General features: G+C 38.1%; 1 protein-coding gene across 1 annotated transcript in view; it reads left to right on the top strand.

The window, feature by feature from the left end:
- The first annotated feature begins 2074 nt into the window (after positions 1 to 2074).
- LOC124605505 (pre-mRNA-splicing factor ATP-dependent RNA helicase PRP16) overlaps positions 2075 to 20529 on the top strand; it is a 186628-nt gene continuing 168173 nt past the window's right edge. The window contains exons 1-6 of the mRNA XM_047137238.1: positions 2075 to 2453; positions 3244 to 3382; positions 10386 to 10573; positions 10781 to 10952; positions 11349 to 11566; positions 18282 to 18496. Coding sequence (XP_046993194.1) covers positions 2303 to 2453; positions 3244 to 3382; positions 10386 to 10573; positions 10781 to 10952; positions 11349 to 11566; positions 18282 to 18496 — 1083 coding nt within the window. The 5' untranslated portion in view covers positions 2075 to 2302. The remainder of the gene's footprint in view (positions 2454 to 3243; positions 3383 to 10385; positions 10574 to 10780; positions 10953 to 11348; positions 11567 to 18281; positions 18497 to 20529) is intronic.

Below are 20529 nucleotides of genomic sequence, written 5' to 3'. Positions count from 1 at the left end.
ATTACGCCTCTTTGAAGTGAACAGTTTTACGTTTTTGAACTTTTAAATCAAGTTGCCAGTCCTTGTATCACTTTTAAAATTCATCAAGACTTGACTGAATATTTGTACAGCTTTCCTTCCAGATGGTACTTCATTACAGATAACTGCATCATCTGCCGAATGTTTGAGCTTACTATTAATATTGTCTGTGAGGTCACTGATTTAAAATGTGGAAAGCAAGGGTCTAAACACGCTTCTCTGGGCACACTTGAAATTACTTCTGCGTCTGCTGATGACAATCGATCAAATTTAACACGCTGTGCTCCCTAAAGAACGTAACCTCAGTCCAGTCACAAATTTCGTTTAATACTACATATAATCGATTTTCGTTAATCAGCATTGGTGAGATACGCGGTCAAATGCTTTTTGGAAGTAAAGAATCAGTGCACCTGCTGACTGTCAATGTTAAAATCCTCAACGGTTGTAAAAACTACTTATTTCTTAAAAGGAAAGCCGTACCCAGTTTCAGGACGTATGTACCACATTCAGGAGCATATTAATATGTGGGTCCACAAGGATGCATAACTAAGGTTAAAATGGGCAAAAAAATGTTGAAATAGTGCATCCTTGCATGTCATGTACCAGGCGTACACTATTTTAACATATTTTGACCTATTTTCATCTTAGTTATGCATCCTAGTGGACTCACATTTTGATATGAACCTGAAGATGGGACATACATCCTGAAACTGTGTAGTGATTTGCTTTATAGAAATACATATTTTTTCACAACTGTAGCGGATTTTATCATTGACAATTAATAACAGTTGTGGTTGTCTGAAGAAGAGAAATGTGTACTTTCTGCTGATCACCTCTAAAGTCAGCTGTTATTTAAAGCCAAAAGCATGTTAACGATGATAACAAAGTATGTTATAACAAATCTGATAAGAGAGAGAAGGCATAAAGCTACTCGTCAAATCTATCACTTTACAAGAAGACTAGAGGAAAGGAACGTAAAAACTTTAACAACTCATCATCAACAAGGACACTGTGGCAGACAGGGCCAGTTTGAGAAACATTTTTCCACATGAGCGACTTTTCATTTGCCTGCTCGTCCCCCTCCACCCTTTTTCCTTCGTACTCTTTCACCAACATCAATTTTTGCTGCCAATTGTGATACTGTATAGAAATCCTGCATTCGGGTGCCCCTCTCAGCTTGGCTCCCCAAGAGGCAACTTGTGTCTCCTGGGCCTTCATCCGACCCTGTGGGCAGGACGCTAATTCGGATGGTAGGGCGTGGAAAGGAGTCAGCAGTACCAGCGCTGAAAGTCCTACACTGGCTTCCGCCAAAAATGATTCACGGAAACCATGGAAAGTCTAAATGTGCATTCTCGAATGGGGAATTAAAACCCCACTCCAGAGTGTTCAGATACCGACCTCTCATTTAGTTTAAAAAGTTGTTAAAAACAACATACATCTACAATACACAACTCTGAAGGTTTGTCATACACTAGGCCTCATGTTTTCAGCAACAAATCAGTACTAAAAGTTCTGTTCTCACTGTAACTCACGCGGGAGCTATTATTGTGGCTCACCGGTAATCGGTATTTAACATGTATCAGTTGGTTTCTTTCTAGGAATATTTAAACTTTGTGTCTAATTTGATTGAGTTCTCTCGCTATGGTCTAGCAACAATTTCTTGTATTCCGCAGAAAATAGTTGAGGAACATGTCTGATTGAGAAACATGTTTGATTGAGTTCTCTCGCTGTGGTCTAGCAACAATTTCCTGTCTTTCTCAGAAAGGGATTGAGGATCATGTCTGAAAAAAAGACATCAATCTAATTATTTATTGATGGACTACGATTTTCAAAAGTTTATCATGGTCTGTTAGCTATTACTCTATGTGCTCGCGATATTTAGAAATTATGATTTACATTCCCGACCAAGAATAAGCTGCTGCAACTATTCCAGTTTACGTATTGTGTTGCAAGAATAAGTTCTTAGTAGTCTTTGGCACTAATGTTGTGTTCATAGATCACATTTAACATGATCTACGATTGTGCACAATACTTTTCTTGAAGATCTTTGGTTTGTTCAATGTTTACAAGTGTGAAAACTTAAGTCAGTCGAAAGTGCAATATATCTTTTGTGATGGCATGACAATAATATGATGATAAGCGTTCTTTTCTGTGTTTGTGTTTACAATTTTCTGTAGAATGTTTTCCGATATGAAAATTCCAATCTGCCGCTACAATTTCTGGAAATAACATGCAGTGTCACGTACCAGACTTCAGAAAAACTTAGGCACTCAGAAACATTGTAATGGAAGGAGACGAAGAAGGTGTTTATAGATTGGAAGGGATCACTGAAGAAGTAGGTGGTTTAGTTGTAAAGAAGAAACCGGTTAATGATGACGGCGTATTTAAAACACCAGCTCCGAAGAAGTCACTTCTTGGATTGGATAAGTTAGCAGGTAAAAGTTACAATTTTTCTGATTGTTTGTTCCAGAGTTAGATGTAATAACTTGTTATCTTCCAGTATAATAAATGTTGAAGTCATAGATCGGTAAAATACCCAGTTGGAAGTTATGGTATGATAGCCGTAGCGTCCAGTAAGGTCTTTTACTTGTTGTACTATACGACAGTCGTTGCTGTGTACGATTCCAAACTGATTTGAGTAATTCGTGATATATGGAGCCGTACACAAAGGAAAAAAATGTACAGTTTTCTGCCGGTGCTGACAAATTGCTTGGAATATAAATTTTGGTATAGAATTTGGTTACTTGGACAATTAAGGATGTAAAATTTACAATAAGCACATTTTTGTGTATTCCCTGATTAATAAGTTGTTGGAGCAACCAGTGAACGCAACTGCTTCAGCAGTTATCCATAAAATCAGACGGACGACATAATTGTCCATATGCTTGTATAATTTATTTTACGTTGTACAACTCAAGATTAAGAGTTGGGTCCAGCTTTGTGGTAAGTTCATTAATGTGACACACTGCACACCAGATAAAGTGTTGAGGTTGTGCCCTTAATCTGGTATTTTTTCACATATGTAAACAGTTTACCTAAGTTTCCAGTTTAAACGTGTGATCTGTGAAGAATGTTGTTTTCAGGCAGTTCTAACATACCAGAAGCCTTGTTTCACACAACATTTGGATTATACATCTTTCCCAAAGAGAAATAATTAATGTGATTGAAGACTTTTGAGAAATACTCCCACAGCCCCTAATGGTAAACGTATTTAAATACTTCCAGCAATACGCAGAAAGGAGAAACAGGAGGCAGAGCAAAATGATGCAAAGAAGGTTAAGCATCTGTCTGACAAATCTGAAGGTGATGAAAAAAGAGTGGATGATAATGGTCACAGAAAGCACAAACGAAAATCTAAAGACAGGTGAGATGCATGTTTACCTGGGCTTATTATCAAAATGCTTAATCCAAAGAATCTTCATAATATACCATAATTTTTGATATGAGGTATTTTGCTCCCTAAATAAAATGTGTACGAAAGGTATGGCAACAGACATAGAAATGAGCAAAATCAGACACAGATGCTAACTTTGGAAGCCGTAAGTATTCTTCCCATCAGCAAAAGGAACCAAAGATTTGAAGCGAGTAGATCTCTTCAGTGAGTATATGGGGAAAATCACCATTGACCTCCGATCTTTGGAGATACAGCTGGGCAGGATACAGTGCATGAAAAATTTCTATTTGTTCTTTTCTGTGTCTGTTGCTGTTTGCTTAATAGAATATTTCTCTTTATTTAATTCAGTTTTTGTTTTTAATATTATTATTGAACTTAATTATTTGCACATTCCTTGAACAAGGAATGTGCACATAGTATCTTGCAGTTATGTGCCTCATGCCAGTTAATTTATAGAAATTATATAGGGTTTCAGTGTAGATGGTTCATGCTAACCATTAACATGAGTATCTTGTAATTAATTAAGCTGTTTACAAGTTCCATATGTTGTAATTGCGATCTCACACTATGATGCGGAAAAAGTATTAGCCTATTATAATGTGCTTTCCCATTGGAAAAAAAATATGACAGCAAGCTGACCATTGACAGAATTGTGTTAAGCTAATTTTTATTTGTGTGTGTTTTTTTTTTTTTCTAAAAACAGTGATTTATACTTTACTAGTTCAATTACATATTCCTTCCCCCCCCCCATCCCCACCCCCCTGCTCTCCCTCCCTAAAATAAAACCACACATAGAAAAACCGGGTCAACGGAAGTGTCCGATTCCACCCATCGGCTTTGAGCCGCGACGTAAGGCTGTTGTGGTGTGTGGTGTCACGAAGGTGCGGAATTTAGTTTGTGGGAGTGGCGTGTTTGTAGGTGTTGTTTTGATGTGATCGGTGGTGCTCTCTTGTGGTATGTTTATGTGTTGTGTGTTAAGTGATGTTTTTGGTTTAGTTTGTGTTTGTGGCGTATTGTTGCGGTCGGTGGTTCTCTCTAGTGGTGTGTTTATTTTTTGTTTGTCCCCACCCAAAAGCCCCCAGTTTCCCCCACTTGTCCCGTTAGTTTCATTATATTTTTGGGGAATATGTGTAGGATGGGTTTTCGATATATTTTTGTGTTTGTTGTCATGTTTATATAATGACATCATACTCACAATATGCTAATTGTTGTGAATGGTTGTTTCCGCCATATTGGTGACATCTTTGGTCAAAGCAGACGGGTGGAATCAGACGTTTCTGTTAACCTGAAAAGGGTTTACAATTCAAATATTTTCTCTGAATTAGGAGAAGTTGTCAAGCAGATATGATTTCAGTTTGTATATGGAGTTCATTTTACTATCTAGTAAATTCTTTAAATCACCGGGTTGGTGGTCAAAGATATTTTCTGACTGATTACCACACAAAAGCTGGGTAAGGAAGAATGTAAGCCAGATCTCCTTCTGTATTTATGAAAGTTAACTGTTGTTTTTGAACTGTAATTGATTGTTGAGAAGTGAATAAATTTATTGAGGCTTTTGTCAGCATAACCAGTAGTTTAAAAGACCGTCTGCAAGAAGCTGTAGATTAGGCACTGCATATTACCATTATTACTCACTGCTGTGTTACAAACAGCCTTTTTCACCGAAAACCTACTCGTTTGACAGTCTTATTGTTGTACCTGTTTGTGGCTTAGCATCCCTGTTAGATGGTGTAGTAATCTATCCTATTCACAATATAATTTTTAAAATTGGTTGGCTAATACTGGCTTCACCTGTCTGCCAATTGTTCTAATTATCGCATAATGTGCTCCATTCTGAGACAGAATAACATTTAAGCAATGAATAGTGTGATTTAGACTGAATAGTTGTGTACCACAGTTCCAAGAGTGTGAGCTTACATTGTGTTTTCAACATTTTTTGAACAGTGGGTATTTTGTGTTGAAAGTAATGAAGAATGCGGTACAACCTATCAGCTTGGCCTGACCCAATGGTGCTAGCTATCAACGTAGTTTGTTATCACTACATAACCACTGTGCTGACTGACATACAATCATAGATATTTTAACTCAAACAGTATTGGGGTGCCACAATAAATGAAAGATTTGGTTGGAGAAGATCTTGCAGTTAACTCCTTCAGATATCTTAAAAACTTGGAAACATTGTTGGGAAAATGGTTCTCAGCAGACAAGAAAATACCGTTACAGAATGTGCAATGTATAGAAAGTAATACATTCTTGTGATTATACATTTGTCGGTTTTCCCAAATTTATAACCAGGCTATAGGCATTCAACCTAATGTAGACTACAGGCTATGAGTACTACATCCTTATGTATGTGTGTTGAATGTTCTCAGATTTTTATATAATTTGACAGAAACAAATATAAATGTATGAAGTAGAGTAGGCCTAACTTTCTGATATTTTCGTTTCAAGAATCTGCTTAAGTTGCTGAGCTACAGCATTTACTCCATATATTCTGTTGTTTTGTGATATGTACACCTTCCCCACAGTAAGAGAGATTATTCATACCACTGATATATATTTTAGCGTATGTATTTTCCATTACACTTGTCAGTCCTGTCTTTCACTCTGTTTCTGCATCACCTTCAGTGTGTAATACCTCTTCAAGCTATTTGTCTGTACTTTTGTATTAGCCTAATTTTATTTTATTCTCATTCTTAATTTAATTTAAATGAAATTATTGTATAGTTATTTTTTCCAAATGTTTAGTTTTGATGTTTTACTGATTTATTCCCATGATATTTATTTACTATTTAACTTTTAACACTTTTTAATTACTTTACTACTCCACTACCGCTAATGACATTTGATCCGTGTTTGTACATCACTCTCAATGTGTAACATCATCTTATTTGACAGCAATAGCCAGTTGAAGTCTGACGATGGCCTTGTAAACCAAACACGGCTTAACAAAATTAATTAATTTTATAGAACATACACAATCTTGTGCTTTTCATTAATTATTATGTAAGATGATGTGTAATCTTTGGTTTGCGTTTCATGTTGTAACAAGTGCATGCCCAAAAACATTTAGTATCTTAATTTACTTAATTCCAGTCTGTCTGAAACTTTTGTTTTGATAGTTTTATTAGAGCCTATTGTGTATATATTTTCCAAAACAGAAAAGCAGTTTGCTGTTAGTACATTTCAGTAAAAGTCTAGAAACATATTGCTTCCCCCAAATTATATATTACAAAATTAGAGAAATCTGAGAATATGCACAACATTACCAGCGACATCTCTTCCTATAAACTATCTGTGGGTGGAATATGAAGGGGGAGTGCAGACTTTTATATTGCATCAGATTTTGCACTTTAATCTGCTGTGTGTGTCGTGTACATTTTCAGAGGAGTTCGCAGAAGCTACAGACAATTGAAATTATATAAGTAGCAACTAGGGTAAGAGAGAATGACTTTGCAAACTCATCAGCCAGATTCATTTTAAATTAGGAATAACTGCTGCATCCATGTGCAGTCTTGTTGGACAAATTGTGCTAAGATAAAATTGTTTTGCACTTTTGTTTGAATGTAATAACAAATTTAATTTGAGGCAATGAGCAATTCATTGCATGAGGCACTGAAAATATATCCTAATTTTCCTTTTGTGTTTTCAGTTGCTGAAAACCTAAGGTCCAAATAGCTTATATTTTATGGCTTTACTTATTACTGTTTGCTCTTTATTTTCAGTGTAAATTTATGCTGTGAAGCAACATCAGTAATTACCTCCTTAGAAATTAAAGTAGTCCACTAGTTTAGTATTTGTGTAGCGTAGAATGGTTTGACGGGAAAGAAGTGTCACTAAGTCCATAAAAATTAATTTATTGACCATAAATTCATCGAAATAAGATGCTCTTGCATTAATACATTCTTTCTAGACGAGAATTTGATGTGCTGTAGGCATCCTGGAAGGCCTGAGTTTGAATGTCCTTTAAGGTATGCGAATAGTAGCTGTCACATTGTCAATGTTCTTGAAATGGCATTCTTTCAAGAGTGTCTTGTAGCACAGAAATAAAACAAGGCCAGGACTCAGTGTATTGTCTTGGTGAAGCATTCAAGAACCGCCAGTGTGTGGTTTGATGCCCGTGACCTCGTTTTCAGCTTTTTGAACACTTACACTTGTTTTTCATCAGTCTTCTGACTTGTTTGATACAGCCTGCCACGAATTCCTCCCCTGTGCCAACCTCTTCATCTCAGAGTAGCAATTGCAACCTACATCCTCAATTATTTGCTGGATGTATTCCAACCTTTGTCTTCTTTTGCAGTTTTTACCCTGTACAGCTCCCTCTAGTACCATGGAAGCTATTTCCTGGTGTCTTAACAGATGAGCTATCATCCTGTCGGTTCTTCTTGTGTTTTCCATAACCCATTCTTTGCCGATTCTTCAGAGAACCTCATTCCTTAAAGAGTGTACCTTATCAAATGAAACTGTGCAGTTCCAAAGTCATACATCTGTGATGTATCTGTAATTTAGATTATGGAGGGAGCCGTGCTGGGGTTGTCCATGCAGTTGGCCGGGGTGGAGTTGTATTTAGCATATCTGTCTAGTCAACAGGAGACCTGGGTTTGAACCCCAGCCTTGGTGTAAATTTTCATTCGTCACTTCAGTCTGCTTGTGTACTTACCTTATCAGTCCACCTTATTTTCAACATTCATTCATAGTACCACATTACAAAAGCTTTGATCCTCTTCTGTTCCATTTTTTCCACAGTCCATGTTTCACTACCGTACCATGCTGTGCTCAATGTACATTCTAAGAAATTTCTTCCTCAAATCAAGGTCTGTTTGATACTAGTAGACTTCTCTTGGCCCGGAATGCCTTCTTGCCAGTGCTACTCTGGTTTTTTTCTCGCCATTGCTCCATCGATCATGGGTTATATTGCTGCCTATTTTTTTTTTATAGGTAACAGAATTTAGTAACTTTATCTACTTTGTAACCAGCAATCCTAATATTAAGTTTCTCACTGTTTTCATTTCTGCTGTCTCCCATTACTTTCATCTTTCTTTGATTTATGCTCAATCCATATTCTGTACTCATTAGACTGCTTGTTCCATTCAACAGATCATGTAATTCTTCTTCATTCTCACTGAGGATAATAATGCTGTTGTCAAAGATTGCCAGTGATGTCCTTTCACTTTGAGTTTTAACCTTGCTCTTGACCCTTTCTTTTATTTCTGTCATTGCTTCTTCACTGTGTATAATCATTGAAAAAGACACTGAGTGTTCCTTCTTTTTTTTTTTTTTTTTTTTTTTTTTTTTTTTTTTTTTTTTTTTTTTTTTTTTTTTGTAATTACATGGTGTGGCCACTCAGGGCTCTGTCTCTTCATCTCAGGATGGCATCTGAAAGCCCATGACTCATCTCCCATTGTAACATTTTCCAAAAAAGGTAGCCTTGTTTTAAAAAAATTCCAGAAGTTCTTCACAAATTAGCATTCCATTGGACGTGTGGTCGTCAATCAAACTTTTTAGTACCAGTTTTGCTTTATCTTCAATTGTTCAGTTATAATTTCATGAACAACAGTTTTATGAATATTCAGTGTCTGAGCTACCAGATGAACACTCATTCTACTGGCTGTATACACGAGTCACACTGTCTTCAACTTTCGACATTTACGGGCACCCAGAGATATTTTTGTCATTGACGTCATCCCGACTTCGCAGAAACACCTTGTGCCACTGAAACACATGCTCTTTTGACAGCCATTCATTCCCAAATACCCGCCCAATCGTTGGAAATGTTGTGGCAGTGGGCTTTCCAAGTTTCATGTAGAATTTGATTGTGTACCATTCTTCAAGTGAATGACGCATCACGGCTGGAAACAGACCATTGACAAGTTTCATGTAGGGACGTGTCCTGACTCACCAGAAGCTCAGATGAAACTGGGATTGGTCGCACTGGGAAGTTGACAATCCTCACCTGTTAGCTTGGGTGGGCAGTTCTGAGCAATAGGGGCATCGCAACAGAACTGGTGATGTAGGTAAAAGTGCAGTTATGATGTCCATTGCTGTTTCTTGCATGCCTACACTGGTAACAGTTCACGTGGTGAACTATGAGAACTGAGTAGGATGAATCATGAATCGCGTGTCGATAGCAGTCATAACGCTCACTCATAATTTCCTACAGTTCTTAAATAAATTTGGCTAATATTGTGTTCTATTAGGTTAGAGTTTTATGTTCTATTAGGTTAGAGTTTAACCACATCTTCCGAATTTCCAGCAAAACTGGAAATAATACGTAAAAGTATGTTATTGCAATGGCAAATGTGTATCTGAGGTTACTCTGCAATTCAGTCTATTATAGCTATCATATTTTTGTGTTGACATTTGTTGGATTTGCCAACACACAAGCTAGTTGTCACATTAAAATTACAGGTCAATCTGGCAGCACATTTAGGTTATTTCCAATTATCAAAGATATACAAAAATCACTAACTACACTTAAAACTTGTAATAACCAGATCAGTAAAAGGTATTGTGCCACTCTCGATATGAAATCAAACATAATCAATTCATATTTTCTGCTGAAAGAAATCATTAGATTTAGCGATTCTCATTGGCTACTGTATGCTATCACCCAGTTGGCTATGACCAACACCAATGATATGCCAACATCATAAGTGCTATTTAGCCAATGACATTAATTTCCAGACAAATTGTGTAAGTCTTCAGCCACCCCTTCCACCCCTCCTTCCCTCTCTCTCCCTCCCTTTCCCCCTTCCTCACCCTTTCCTTCATGGTGGTGCGATTGTCATGTGCAGCTTGTTAGAAGTTTCATGATTGTAATGGTTTCCAATTGTTTTACTGTTGCACTTTCATGGTAAATGTGGTTTCACTTAAATGTTGTGTTTCAGAAACACATTGGAACCACAGTTAACATTTAAAATTTCACATCTCTTTTTTTAGCTGTGGTATTAAGACTTACTTTAATATTTTAAAGGCACTATCGCCATGTTCAAGAAGAAACTCCAACATACACAGGAGGAATATCCGATGAAGCTCGCCAGAGATTAGTTGAAAGACTACAGAAAAACAAAGAGAGAGGTGTCCATGCATCTACAAAAGATAAACATAGAGAGAAACGAGCACATGATGACAGGCATAAACATTCTCATCACCATTATAAAGGTAACCAATAGAATACTTATGTGTATCAAATTTTATTTCATATTTCAAAGAGATAAAGTGAAGCACTTGTACAGCTCACATTGCAAGTGAACATAATTGTTTATATTTTTAAAAATTACTTATTACTTAGAAAGTCTGTCTTTTGGTATCTTTTTCTGTTTGCTGAGGTCTTAGTAAGACAATTTCCCCTGAATTACTGTTATGCAGAAAGAGATCGTGATAAAAGAAGTCATCACAATGAAAGGAGGAGCCGTGAACGAGATGTTGATAAAAGATCTGAGCGGGGATCTTCCCGTTCTGCTCACAGCTGGATTGAAACACCTCGTTTTCGAGATGAGCCTCTCACACCAGTCATAAAGATAAAGGATCCCACATCCAAGTAAGAATTATGTCTTATAATATCACATAGGTGGCATTCCATGTTCCCTTGGATATGTGGTATGGAAGGATTATTTAGTAAAAAGTCTCCTACAGATTTGTTTGATGACTTAATTTCATAGACAGTCTACATATTAGTAGGAAGTTAGTAAATTAGTTGGGAAACCTTTCTTGTTCTTCTTGTTTGTTTAGAAAATTACAGAGATACAGGTTATATAATACATTAAGGGAAAACATAGAAAATTATATTGCAGCTTAAGATTCTAAGAAGACAGTAGATGAGTAATCAGATAGGCTAGTCGTTATTGTACATATGCCTCTTGTTGCCCAGCTGTTTGTGTTTTACATTTAAAACCATTATTTTACATTATAAAAATACTCTGCTGTATGCTTGCAGAACAAGCTGGGATGACGACGATCCGACACCATCAAAGTATTCCAGTTGGGATCTCCCAACACCACAGACAAGAGAACCAGACAGTGACTGGTCAATCAGAAAAGGAACAGAAAAGCGCCTACGGAAAGATGAAACTCCAAGACCTACCCCTGCCCACAGATTCAATAGCTGGGCCCGTGACAGGAAGAGAACTGGTGCTACACCTCTGCCAGGAAAAGGTAATACATTATGCTTTGCTACATAATAGGTCACACATGAAAAACTTCTGCCGAAAATAACTATGTTGACCTCCGGCAGTCAGTTCTCTTAGAGAAGACTAAATTATTGTCATATGTCAATGTAGTCATGCATTGAAGGTAAAGTGAGTGCAGGACACAATAATTTAGTAAACTGGCCACATAATACCTCTTTTCCATCAGAATTTAATGACACTTTAGAAATACTGCCATAAATAGCCTTGCAGTTGAGAGGCAAATAATATGTGGCCTTGTTTATTGGTAGTGTTTGACCTTCATTGATATAGTCATGTTCATTACAGGGTCCTTTTATGTGATCACACTTATGACAGATTTATTCATTGCTCAGACTACAGTGATTATTCTATGTTGTTGTTGTGGTCATGGTCATCAGTCCTGAGACTGGTTTGATGCAGCTCTCCATGCTACTCTATCCTGTACAAGCTTCTTCATCTCCCAGTACTTACTGCAACCTACATCCTTCTGAATCTGCTTAGTGTATTCATCTCTTGGTCTCCCTCTGCGATTTTTACCCTCCACACTGCCCTCCAATGCTAAATTTGTGATCCCTTTGTGATTCTAGTTGAAGATAATTATTTATCAGTTGTTCAAATAGCGTGTGGAAACAACACCAAGTAAACCATTATCAGTAGAAACATGGTATATTTCACTGCAGACCACAAGTTGCCTTAGACTTGGAAAGGACTGCATTTCCTATTTCTGTTCTGACTTCCAGTTTCATTGTAAGTACACACACATACCATTTCCTTCCATTGCTAGGGCCACAAAAATGTGTTAACATTGTTAAGCTCACTCACTAGTAAGATAAACATGGGTACCATAAAAATATTTATGCTCTGTAATTGGCTGAGGTCGTTATGAAAAGTGCTTTTGTATAGTCCTCTGTGATCAGATTTTTCTCTAAAATACACTGTTACTTATTCCATTAACGGATGAAGGACTGTGAGTTAGTATTCAGTATGTCCAAATCTTCAGATGCACTCCAAATTTATTAAGATACCACCAGGTGTTGGCTTCACCAAAGTCTGAAAATGAATATTAAGGGATTGAATGTATTAAAGACTTACTGCTGAGGAAACAAACAAGTGTAGAAAGAGAGGGACATGGACTGCAGTGGACATTCAACTTGACTATCAATAACAGTACACAGCTAACAAGGGAACCTCCCCATCGCACCCCCCTGAGATTTAGTTATAAGTTGGCACAGTGGATAGGCCTTGATAAACTGAACACAGATCAATTGAGAAAACAGGAAGAAGTTGTGTGGAACTGTGAAAAAATAAGCAAAATATACAAACTGAGTAGTCCATGGGCCACAAAGGCAACATATTGGACAATCTGAGCACAGGAGCGGAGTGGTCCCATGGTAGCGTGAGCTGCTGCGGAACGAGAGGTCCTTGGTTCAAGTCTTCCCTCGAGTGAATATTTTACTTTCTTTATTTTTGGATGGTTATTATCTGTCCGTTCGGTCATTGACGTCTCTGTTCACTGTAATAAGTTTAGTGTCTGTGTTTTGCGACCGTATCGCAAAACCGTGCGATTAGTAGACGAAACGACGTGCCTCTCCAATGGGAAACGAAAACATTTGATCACAAGGTCATACGTCAACCGATTCCTCCACAGGAAAACACATCTGATATACGACACTGGTGACGGCATGTACGTCACATGACAGGAATATGTTGTCGACCCACCTAACTTGTACACTTGGCGAATGGGTAAAAAGATTCTTCTATCTTGCCAGATTTAGGTTTTCTTGTGGATGTGATCACTCCCAAAAAAGTGATGAAAACATAAGAGTTCATCACATAAACTGAAAATAAAAAATTAAACTTTTCACTCGATGGAAGATTTGAACCAAGGACCTTTCGTTCCGCAGCTGCGCACCTTACCACGAGACCACGGCGCTCCTGCGGTCCCTATATCCTTGATATTGCCTATGTTCCCATGAACTACGCAGTTTGTATATTTTGCTTATTTTTTCACAGTTCCACACAACTTCTTCCTGTTTTCTCAATTGATCTGTGTTCAGTTTTTCAAGGCCTATCCACTGTGCCAACTTATAACTAAATCTGAGGGGGGGTGCGATGGGGAGGTTCCCTTGTAAGTAATTACACTTTATTCATTGCACTAACAGTGCCTTCATCTCAGCCCATTGTACACAGAATATCAAGATGGTGACAGTTTTAGTCATGTCCTTCATAAAACTTATCTTTGCAGATAATTTGGTTAACCAACTTTATTTAATTTTTTTTAAGTATTCATTTATGCATCATTTCATTGTGATCGAAGCAGACACTCTAACAATATTCCTAGGTCTTCTCCATAATAAATCTGTATCTGTTAACGCATATGAATGTTCATGTTGTAGATAAATGCCTCCTGCTTGATATTGCCATGAATTTGTGTGGCAAAGCAGTAAGAAATTCCTTATTGATGATTATTGTGATATTTTGCAGCATTGTCACAGGTGACTAAAAGCCCTAATTCTTATTATGCTGTTCCATCTAGATTATATGACATCCTTAAATTCCTCAAAGAAGGGGTCCCTCTTCATCCAGTTGTGAGTAACATAGGTGCTCCAGCATATTGTGTAGCAAAACACCTTGCTACTCTGTTGAACCCTGTAGGTCAGTGTGAGTCCCACATTTAGAACTCAGTAGATTTATTTAGATTAGAAGGAACGTGTTTTAATGACTCTGATATTCTAGTAAGTTTTGATGTGGTCTCACTCTCCACGCATGTCCCTCTGTCTGATTTGTTATGGTTGATTGAGATTAGCTTTGTTGCTGAATTAACAAACCTATTCCACCGTGTGTTGATTCCCACTTACTTTTTATTCCATGACAAGTACTACAAGCAGACACATGCAGTTGCAATGGGGAGTTCGTTGTTAGCGGTTATTGCCAATTGGTTTATGGAAGATGTCAAGGAACATGCCTTGGAATCTCTCTCTCTCTCTCTCTCTCTCTCTCTCTCTCTCTCTCTCTCTGTGTGTGTGTGTGTGTGTGTGTGTGTGTGTGTGTGTGTGTGTGTGTTTGTTTTTCAGACACGTAGATAAGTGAGAATTTGAAAGACTTTTTAGAATACCTGAATTCAATCCTCCAGAATATTTGTTTCATGATGGAGGTGGAAAAATATGGCTGTCTTCCCTTCCTCGATTTTTTGGGATGTGCCGTTTATAGGAAGCCTATTCACACTGACCCCCTCCCCACCCCCATGGACCTTGCCATTGGTGTGGAGGCTTGCGTGCCTCAGCAATGCAGATAGCCATACCATAGGTGCAACCACAATGGAGGGGTATCTGTTAAGAGGCCAGACAGTTCCTGAAGAGGGGCAGCAGCCTTTTCAGTAGTTTCAGGGGCCACAGTCTGGAACTGATCTTGTAATAAACATCAGCCAAAACGGCCTTGCTGTGCTGGTACATCTGCTGAAAGCAAGGGGAAATTATAGCCATAATTTGTCCCGAGGACATGCAGCTGTACTGTATGGTTGAATGATCATGGCTTCCTCTAGGGTAAAATATTCCGGAGGTAAAATAGTTCCCCATTTGGATATCTGGGTGGGGACTGCTCAGATGGATGTCATTATCAGCAGAAACAAAACTGGCGTTCTACGGATTGGGGCGTGGAATGTCAGATCACTTAATCTGGCAGTAAGGTTACAAAATTTAAAGATATAGTGGGAATTAGCGAAGTTCAGTGGCAGGAGGAACAAGACTTCTGGTCTGGTGAATACAGGGTTATAAATACAAATTCAAATAACGTTAATGCAGGAGTAGGTTTAATAATGAACAAAATATAAGAACACGGATAAGCATAGTGAATGCACCATTGTAGCCAAGATAGACATGAAGCCCATGCCTACCACAGTAGTACAAGTTTAAATGCCAACTAGCTCCGCAGATGATGAGAGATTGAAGAAATGTATGATGCAATAAAAGAAATTATTCAGATAGTTAAGGGAGACGAAAATTTAATAATCATGGGGGACTGGAATTCGATAGTAGGAAGGGGAGAGGAGGAAAAGTAGTAGGTGGATATGGACTCGGGTTAAGGAATGGAAGAGGAAGCTGCCTGGTAGAATCATAGCTAACACTTGGTTTAAGAATCATGAAAGAAGGTTGTATATGTGGAAGCAGCCTGGAGACACCAGGTTTCAGATAGATTATATGATGGTAGGACAGAGATTTAGGAACCAGGTTATTAATTGTAATATATTTCCAAGGACAGATGCACAATTTATTGTTTATGAACTATAGACAAAAACTGAAGAAACTGCACAAAGGTAGGAATTTAAGGAGATGGCACCTGGGTAAACTGAAAGAACCAGAGGTTACAGAGAGTTTCAGAGAGAACGTTAGGGAACGATTGACAAGAACAGGGAAAATAGGGCAGTAGAGGAAGAATAGGTAGCTTTGTGAGATGAAATAGTGAAGACAACAGAGGATCGTGCTGGTAACAAGATGAAGGCTGTAGAAATCCATCAGTATCAGAAGGGATATTAAATGTAATTGATGAAAGGAGAAAATATAAGAATGCAGCAAATGAAGCAGGCGAAAAGGGATAGAAATGTCTCAAAAAATGAGATCGACAAGAAGTGCAACATGGCTTAGCAGGGATGGTTAGAGGACAAATGTAAGGATTTAGAGGAATGTATCACTAGGGGTAAGATAGGTACTGTCTACAGGAAAATTTAAAGAGACCTTTGGAGAAAAGAGAACCATTTCAAAAGAATATCAAGAGCTCAGAGGGAAAACCAGTCCTAAGCAAAGAAGGTCCAGCTCAACATGAAGTGGTAGTGCATACTTTGGTTCACAGGGACCACCTCATCTTGATCCCTGAGAGTTTGTCAACTGAGTTCACCCATCTTGAAGTCACTTTTCTTCAGAATGGTTATAGCAAAAGACAGATTAGATATGATTTGCACTATTGACCAACTGTGCACCAAGTGAGTGATGATAATACTGAGGTGGCACCAAAGTCTATGACGTTTTGCTTTACACAGGGAGCATTTTGAACAGGAGTGGTCCATTTTGTGAACATATGATGTGAAGTGTATTTTTTGACCAACATCTAAGATCGGGGTACTTTTGAGTTCCATAAAGAATGATCTACTTTACTTAAGATGTCTACTGTTTTCCTTGCAGTTTTGTCATGTCGTGTATCAGTCAGACTGTCAGGACTTTGGAGGACCAATGTGCTGAACATAAGTGACACTCATGCTACAACAGCCGAGTGAATCTGCGATTGCAGAACATTGCCCTGGCACCAGTCATCCTATGGAATATAACAACAATCAAACAATGGAAAATCCAGGATGTAATGTAACAACATTAGAGAAGGAAAGTTGCTACTCACCATATGGCGGAGATGCTAAGTTGCGATAGGCACAAGAAGAAGATTCACACAGTTATAGCTTTCAGCCATTAAGGCCTTTGTCAGCAATAGAAACACACACACACACACACACACACACACACACACACACACACACACACACTCATGCAAACGCAACTTGCACACACGTCTGCAGTCTCAGACAACTGAAACCACCTGGTTTCAGATGTGTAAGTGTTTCTGTTGCTGACAAATGCCTTACTGGCCAAAAGCTATAACTGTGTGAATCTTCTTGTTGTGCCTGTCGCAACTTAGATTCTCTGCCATATGGTGAGTAGCAACTTTCTTTCTCTAATATTGGAATATAACAGCAAATAGATTCTGGCATGCACTTCCAGCTATTGGGGTAGCGTTATTAAGGAAGCTGTGGAAATTAAACTAGCAAGAAACCTCCCAAGTAGAAAAAGTTGTTTTTGTTTAAAGTCTGCATGGAATTCTGATCTTTTCCTTGTCGAAAAACAGAGTGACAGAGTTTATGCTACTCCACCCATTGATTATCAATTTCACTATCAACAACTTCTGACACTGGTCATCTTTGGTTTGTGATGGTGCTAGTGTTTACAGTGTGTGTGTGTGTGTGTGTGTGTGTGTGTGTGTGTGTGTGTTTTATCTGCCCATAGTTTCTCTTACAACTGAGGTTTTAAATTCCCTTGCAGAGCAATTACTTGCTGCGGTTATATCTTGAAAATGGCAGGGTGTGGTCCTGTCGAAATATTGGCAGTTGTTGATGACGTCACCCGGCTGCATTCCGTTAGGTTATTTGTTCATTAAATGAAGCAGCATACTTCAAACTTAAGCAGCATTTTGGCATACTGTTAATTCTAATGAGTGACTGTTGGTTCTCCTTCCACACAATTTCATTATATGCATTCATCGACATTGTAAGCAGGGAGTCAGTGGACATGACTCAACTGTGATATATTCATGCCAAGGAGAGAATGTATTTGGTTGTTTTGTCACCAGATAGAGGGGCGTTTAAAGCAGAAAACAACATGTACTGTGCTATTTGAGTTGAGTATCAATAGTGCCGAGGTTATAAGAATCCTATCTGCAAAGGACTATCAGAAGAATAATTTAAAGAGAAATTTAATGTTTGGATCAGAAAGATTCATTCTTGTTTATTGTCTGTACAAATGTTGCACTCTTCAACTTGGCTATGGGAAATCTCTAGTTGGTAGTGTGATACTCATATCCATCCCATTAGCAAAATAAGGGGATTACAATATGTTAGTAACATACTTAACTACTTTTTTAAATCTGTCTTCCTTTTTTAATAGAAAATGATGTACAGTGGTCCTCGGCAGAGGAACGAGAATTGTGGGAAGAAGAACAGAAAAGATTGGATAGAGAGTGGTACTCACTGGATGATGGCTATGATGAAGAACACAATCCTTTCTCAAATCTCAGTGAAGATTACACCAAAAAGAAAGAGGAGCAACTTGAACAAAGAAAAAAAAAGCGGTTGTCTGCTCAACAACGGCAGATTAATAAGGTATTTTATGTGTGGCTATTGTCAGTCTATATTGTCTGTACTTGCATATTGTATCTATTTCTTTATTGTTTTTTCCTTCAGGCTGTTCATTCAAGTCATTAATTTGTCCTGCTTAAAAATATTTTGTCCTGCTAGTGTCCTTATCATGCTATTAAACTCTAGCTTGTCATGTGATGATGCAGTACTGTGGAGGATTTTGTCTGTACTACAATGATTACAATTACCACATTAGTAAGGAGCCATACCTGCTGGAGAAAATTAACATATGGTCCATTTGTTTCATTTGTTGTCTTCTTTATGTGTTTGGGGCGGTGCTTGCTATGTCTCTAGCATTCCATAAACCACGCAAAACCCAGGATTATGTTATATGCTGAACTTACTATGAACCATATAACCTGTGCAGTCTGGGTTCAAATTTGATGACCGAGATCCTGAAGCTGAGGGAGTGATTACTGGTACCAGTTCCCTCATTATTGTATTATGTGGAGGCATTTCAACAACTAGAATTGGGCACAAAAATGGAAGGATGTACGTTTTCAAGAACGTGGGATGTTATCAGGGTGTATACGACCTGGGACAGCCGGGAGATTTGGGAAAAACCTGGGAATTTTTTCATCCGGGAGAAACAGGGAAAAACCCGGGAATTTTTTATAATTCTGGGAATGTTTCGTTGTTTTAGTTTTCATTTAAATTTTTGTGATTTTGACTCTTAAGAACCAATACTCCAACAAAGGATATTACTGTGTCCCGCATCTGCAGGATAATACTGCAGCAACAAAACATTAACAAGAGGAAGAAAAAACGAAAAAAAAACTTAAGTTGCAAAGGAAATAGGCCAAATACAACAACAAAACATAGTGCTCATACAAGCGGCTGCCGACAGCAAAGTGTGTCAAAGGTTTTAGAAAGACTACGCAGTGATTCATAACGACAAATTGCCCCCGATGAGCGTGACGTGACAGCTGTCGACATTAGATTCGTTTGAGCAGTTGCGGGCAGGCTCTTTTGCATGCACAGTTGAGCCACATATGGGTAGTACCTTCTCCCGCATCTGGCTACGGATGTGTTGCTGGGCACCACTATCCAGTATTGCCCCGGTTCAGAAATATCGTAGATCCTGGGCTGATGCACAGAGCAGTCTGTGTTGTGGTGGGAAGGTAGGTAGTCTCCACATGACCTGTGTTTATGTTTAATGATTTTGCTGTTTCCTCTTCATTTATTACACTCACATCAAATGAAAACAAAGCGGATTTCTGTGGCCGGGAGCTTGAAATGAATTAAAATATGTTCACATAATTACGGAAGGTTAAAATATGTTATTTTTTTCAGGTTTTATTTCCACCTTTCTGACAGTCAAGCTTTAATCACCTTGCAGAACAATGAAGTTATTTTTGTCGTTTTGCTAAAGAGATCTAGCTTTTATTAACCTTTTGCGCTGAGGCAGTCAATTTATTTGAAACAAAGTGTTTAATTTCACACTGTTGGCTAGTTTCAACTGTTCGCTGCATTTCAAGTGCACGTTTTCCATCTTCTAGCTCGCATGGCATTATGCCATACGAAAGAACCAAACATGAGATAATATAGTACTGGTACTCAAGAAAATTTACATCCGAATCTGGACATACAGATGTGCGCTTTAAGCCTAATTATGCATTTTAGTGTGGTTCAGGAAATTCCGATGAAGTTGAAATGTCCTCTGATGTCTTGTTTCTTTTGTGACATCAAAGATCTTTCCAAAACGTGTTTCCCTCATCCGCCCTGAGTTTCGTTTTCTAACGTGCCGGGTAATTCTATGTCGGTGTATAAAACCATAAACATTCAAAAGACTGATATGTTTTACAGTGCCGAGGAAAAGTATACTCTCACATAACACGGGGGAAAAATGTATTTTCACTCGGGAGAAAGTGTATTTTCAACCGATAAATCCGAGATTTTTTTTTTTTTTTTTTTTCCTTGTCCATGTATACACCGTGGTTATCTTCTCATCATATGTCACAAGAGTAATGGATAACAACCAGAAAATAATCCTTAAC

This window comes from Schistocerca americana, chromosome 3, assembly GCF_021461395.2.
Source record: "Schistocerca americana isolate TAMUIC-IGC-003095 chromosome 3, iqSchAmer2.1, whole genome shotgun sequence".
NCBI classification, from domain to species: Eukaryota; Metazoa; Arthropoda; class Insecta; order Orthoptera; family Acrididae; genus Schistocerca; species Schistocerca americana.
This window is presented reverse-complemented; position numbering and strand designations above follow the sequence as displayed.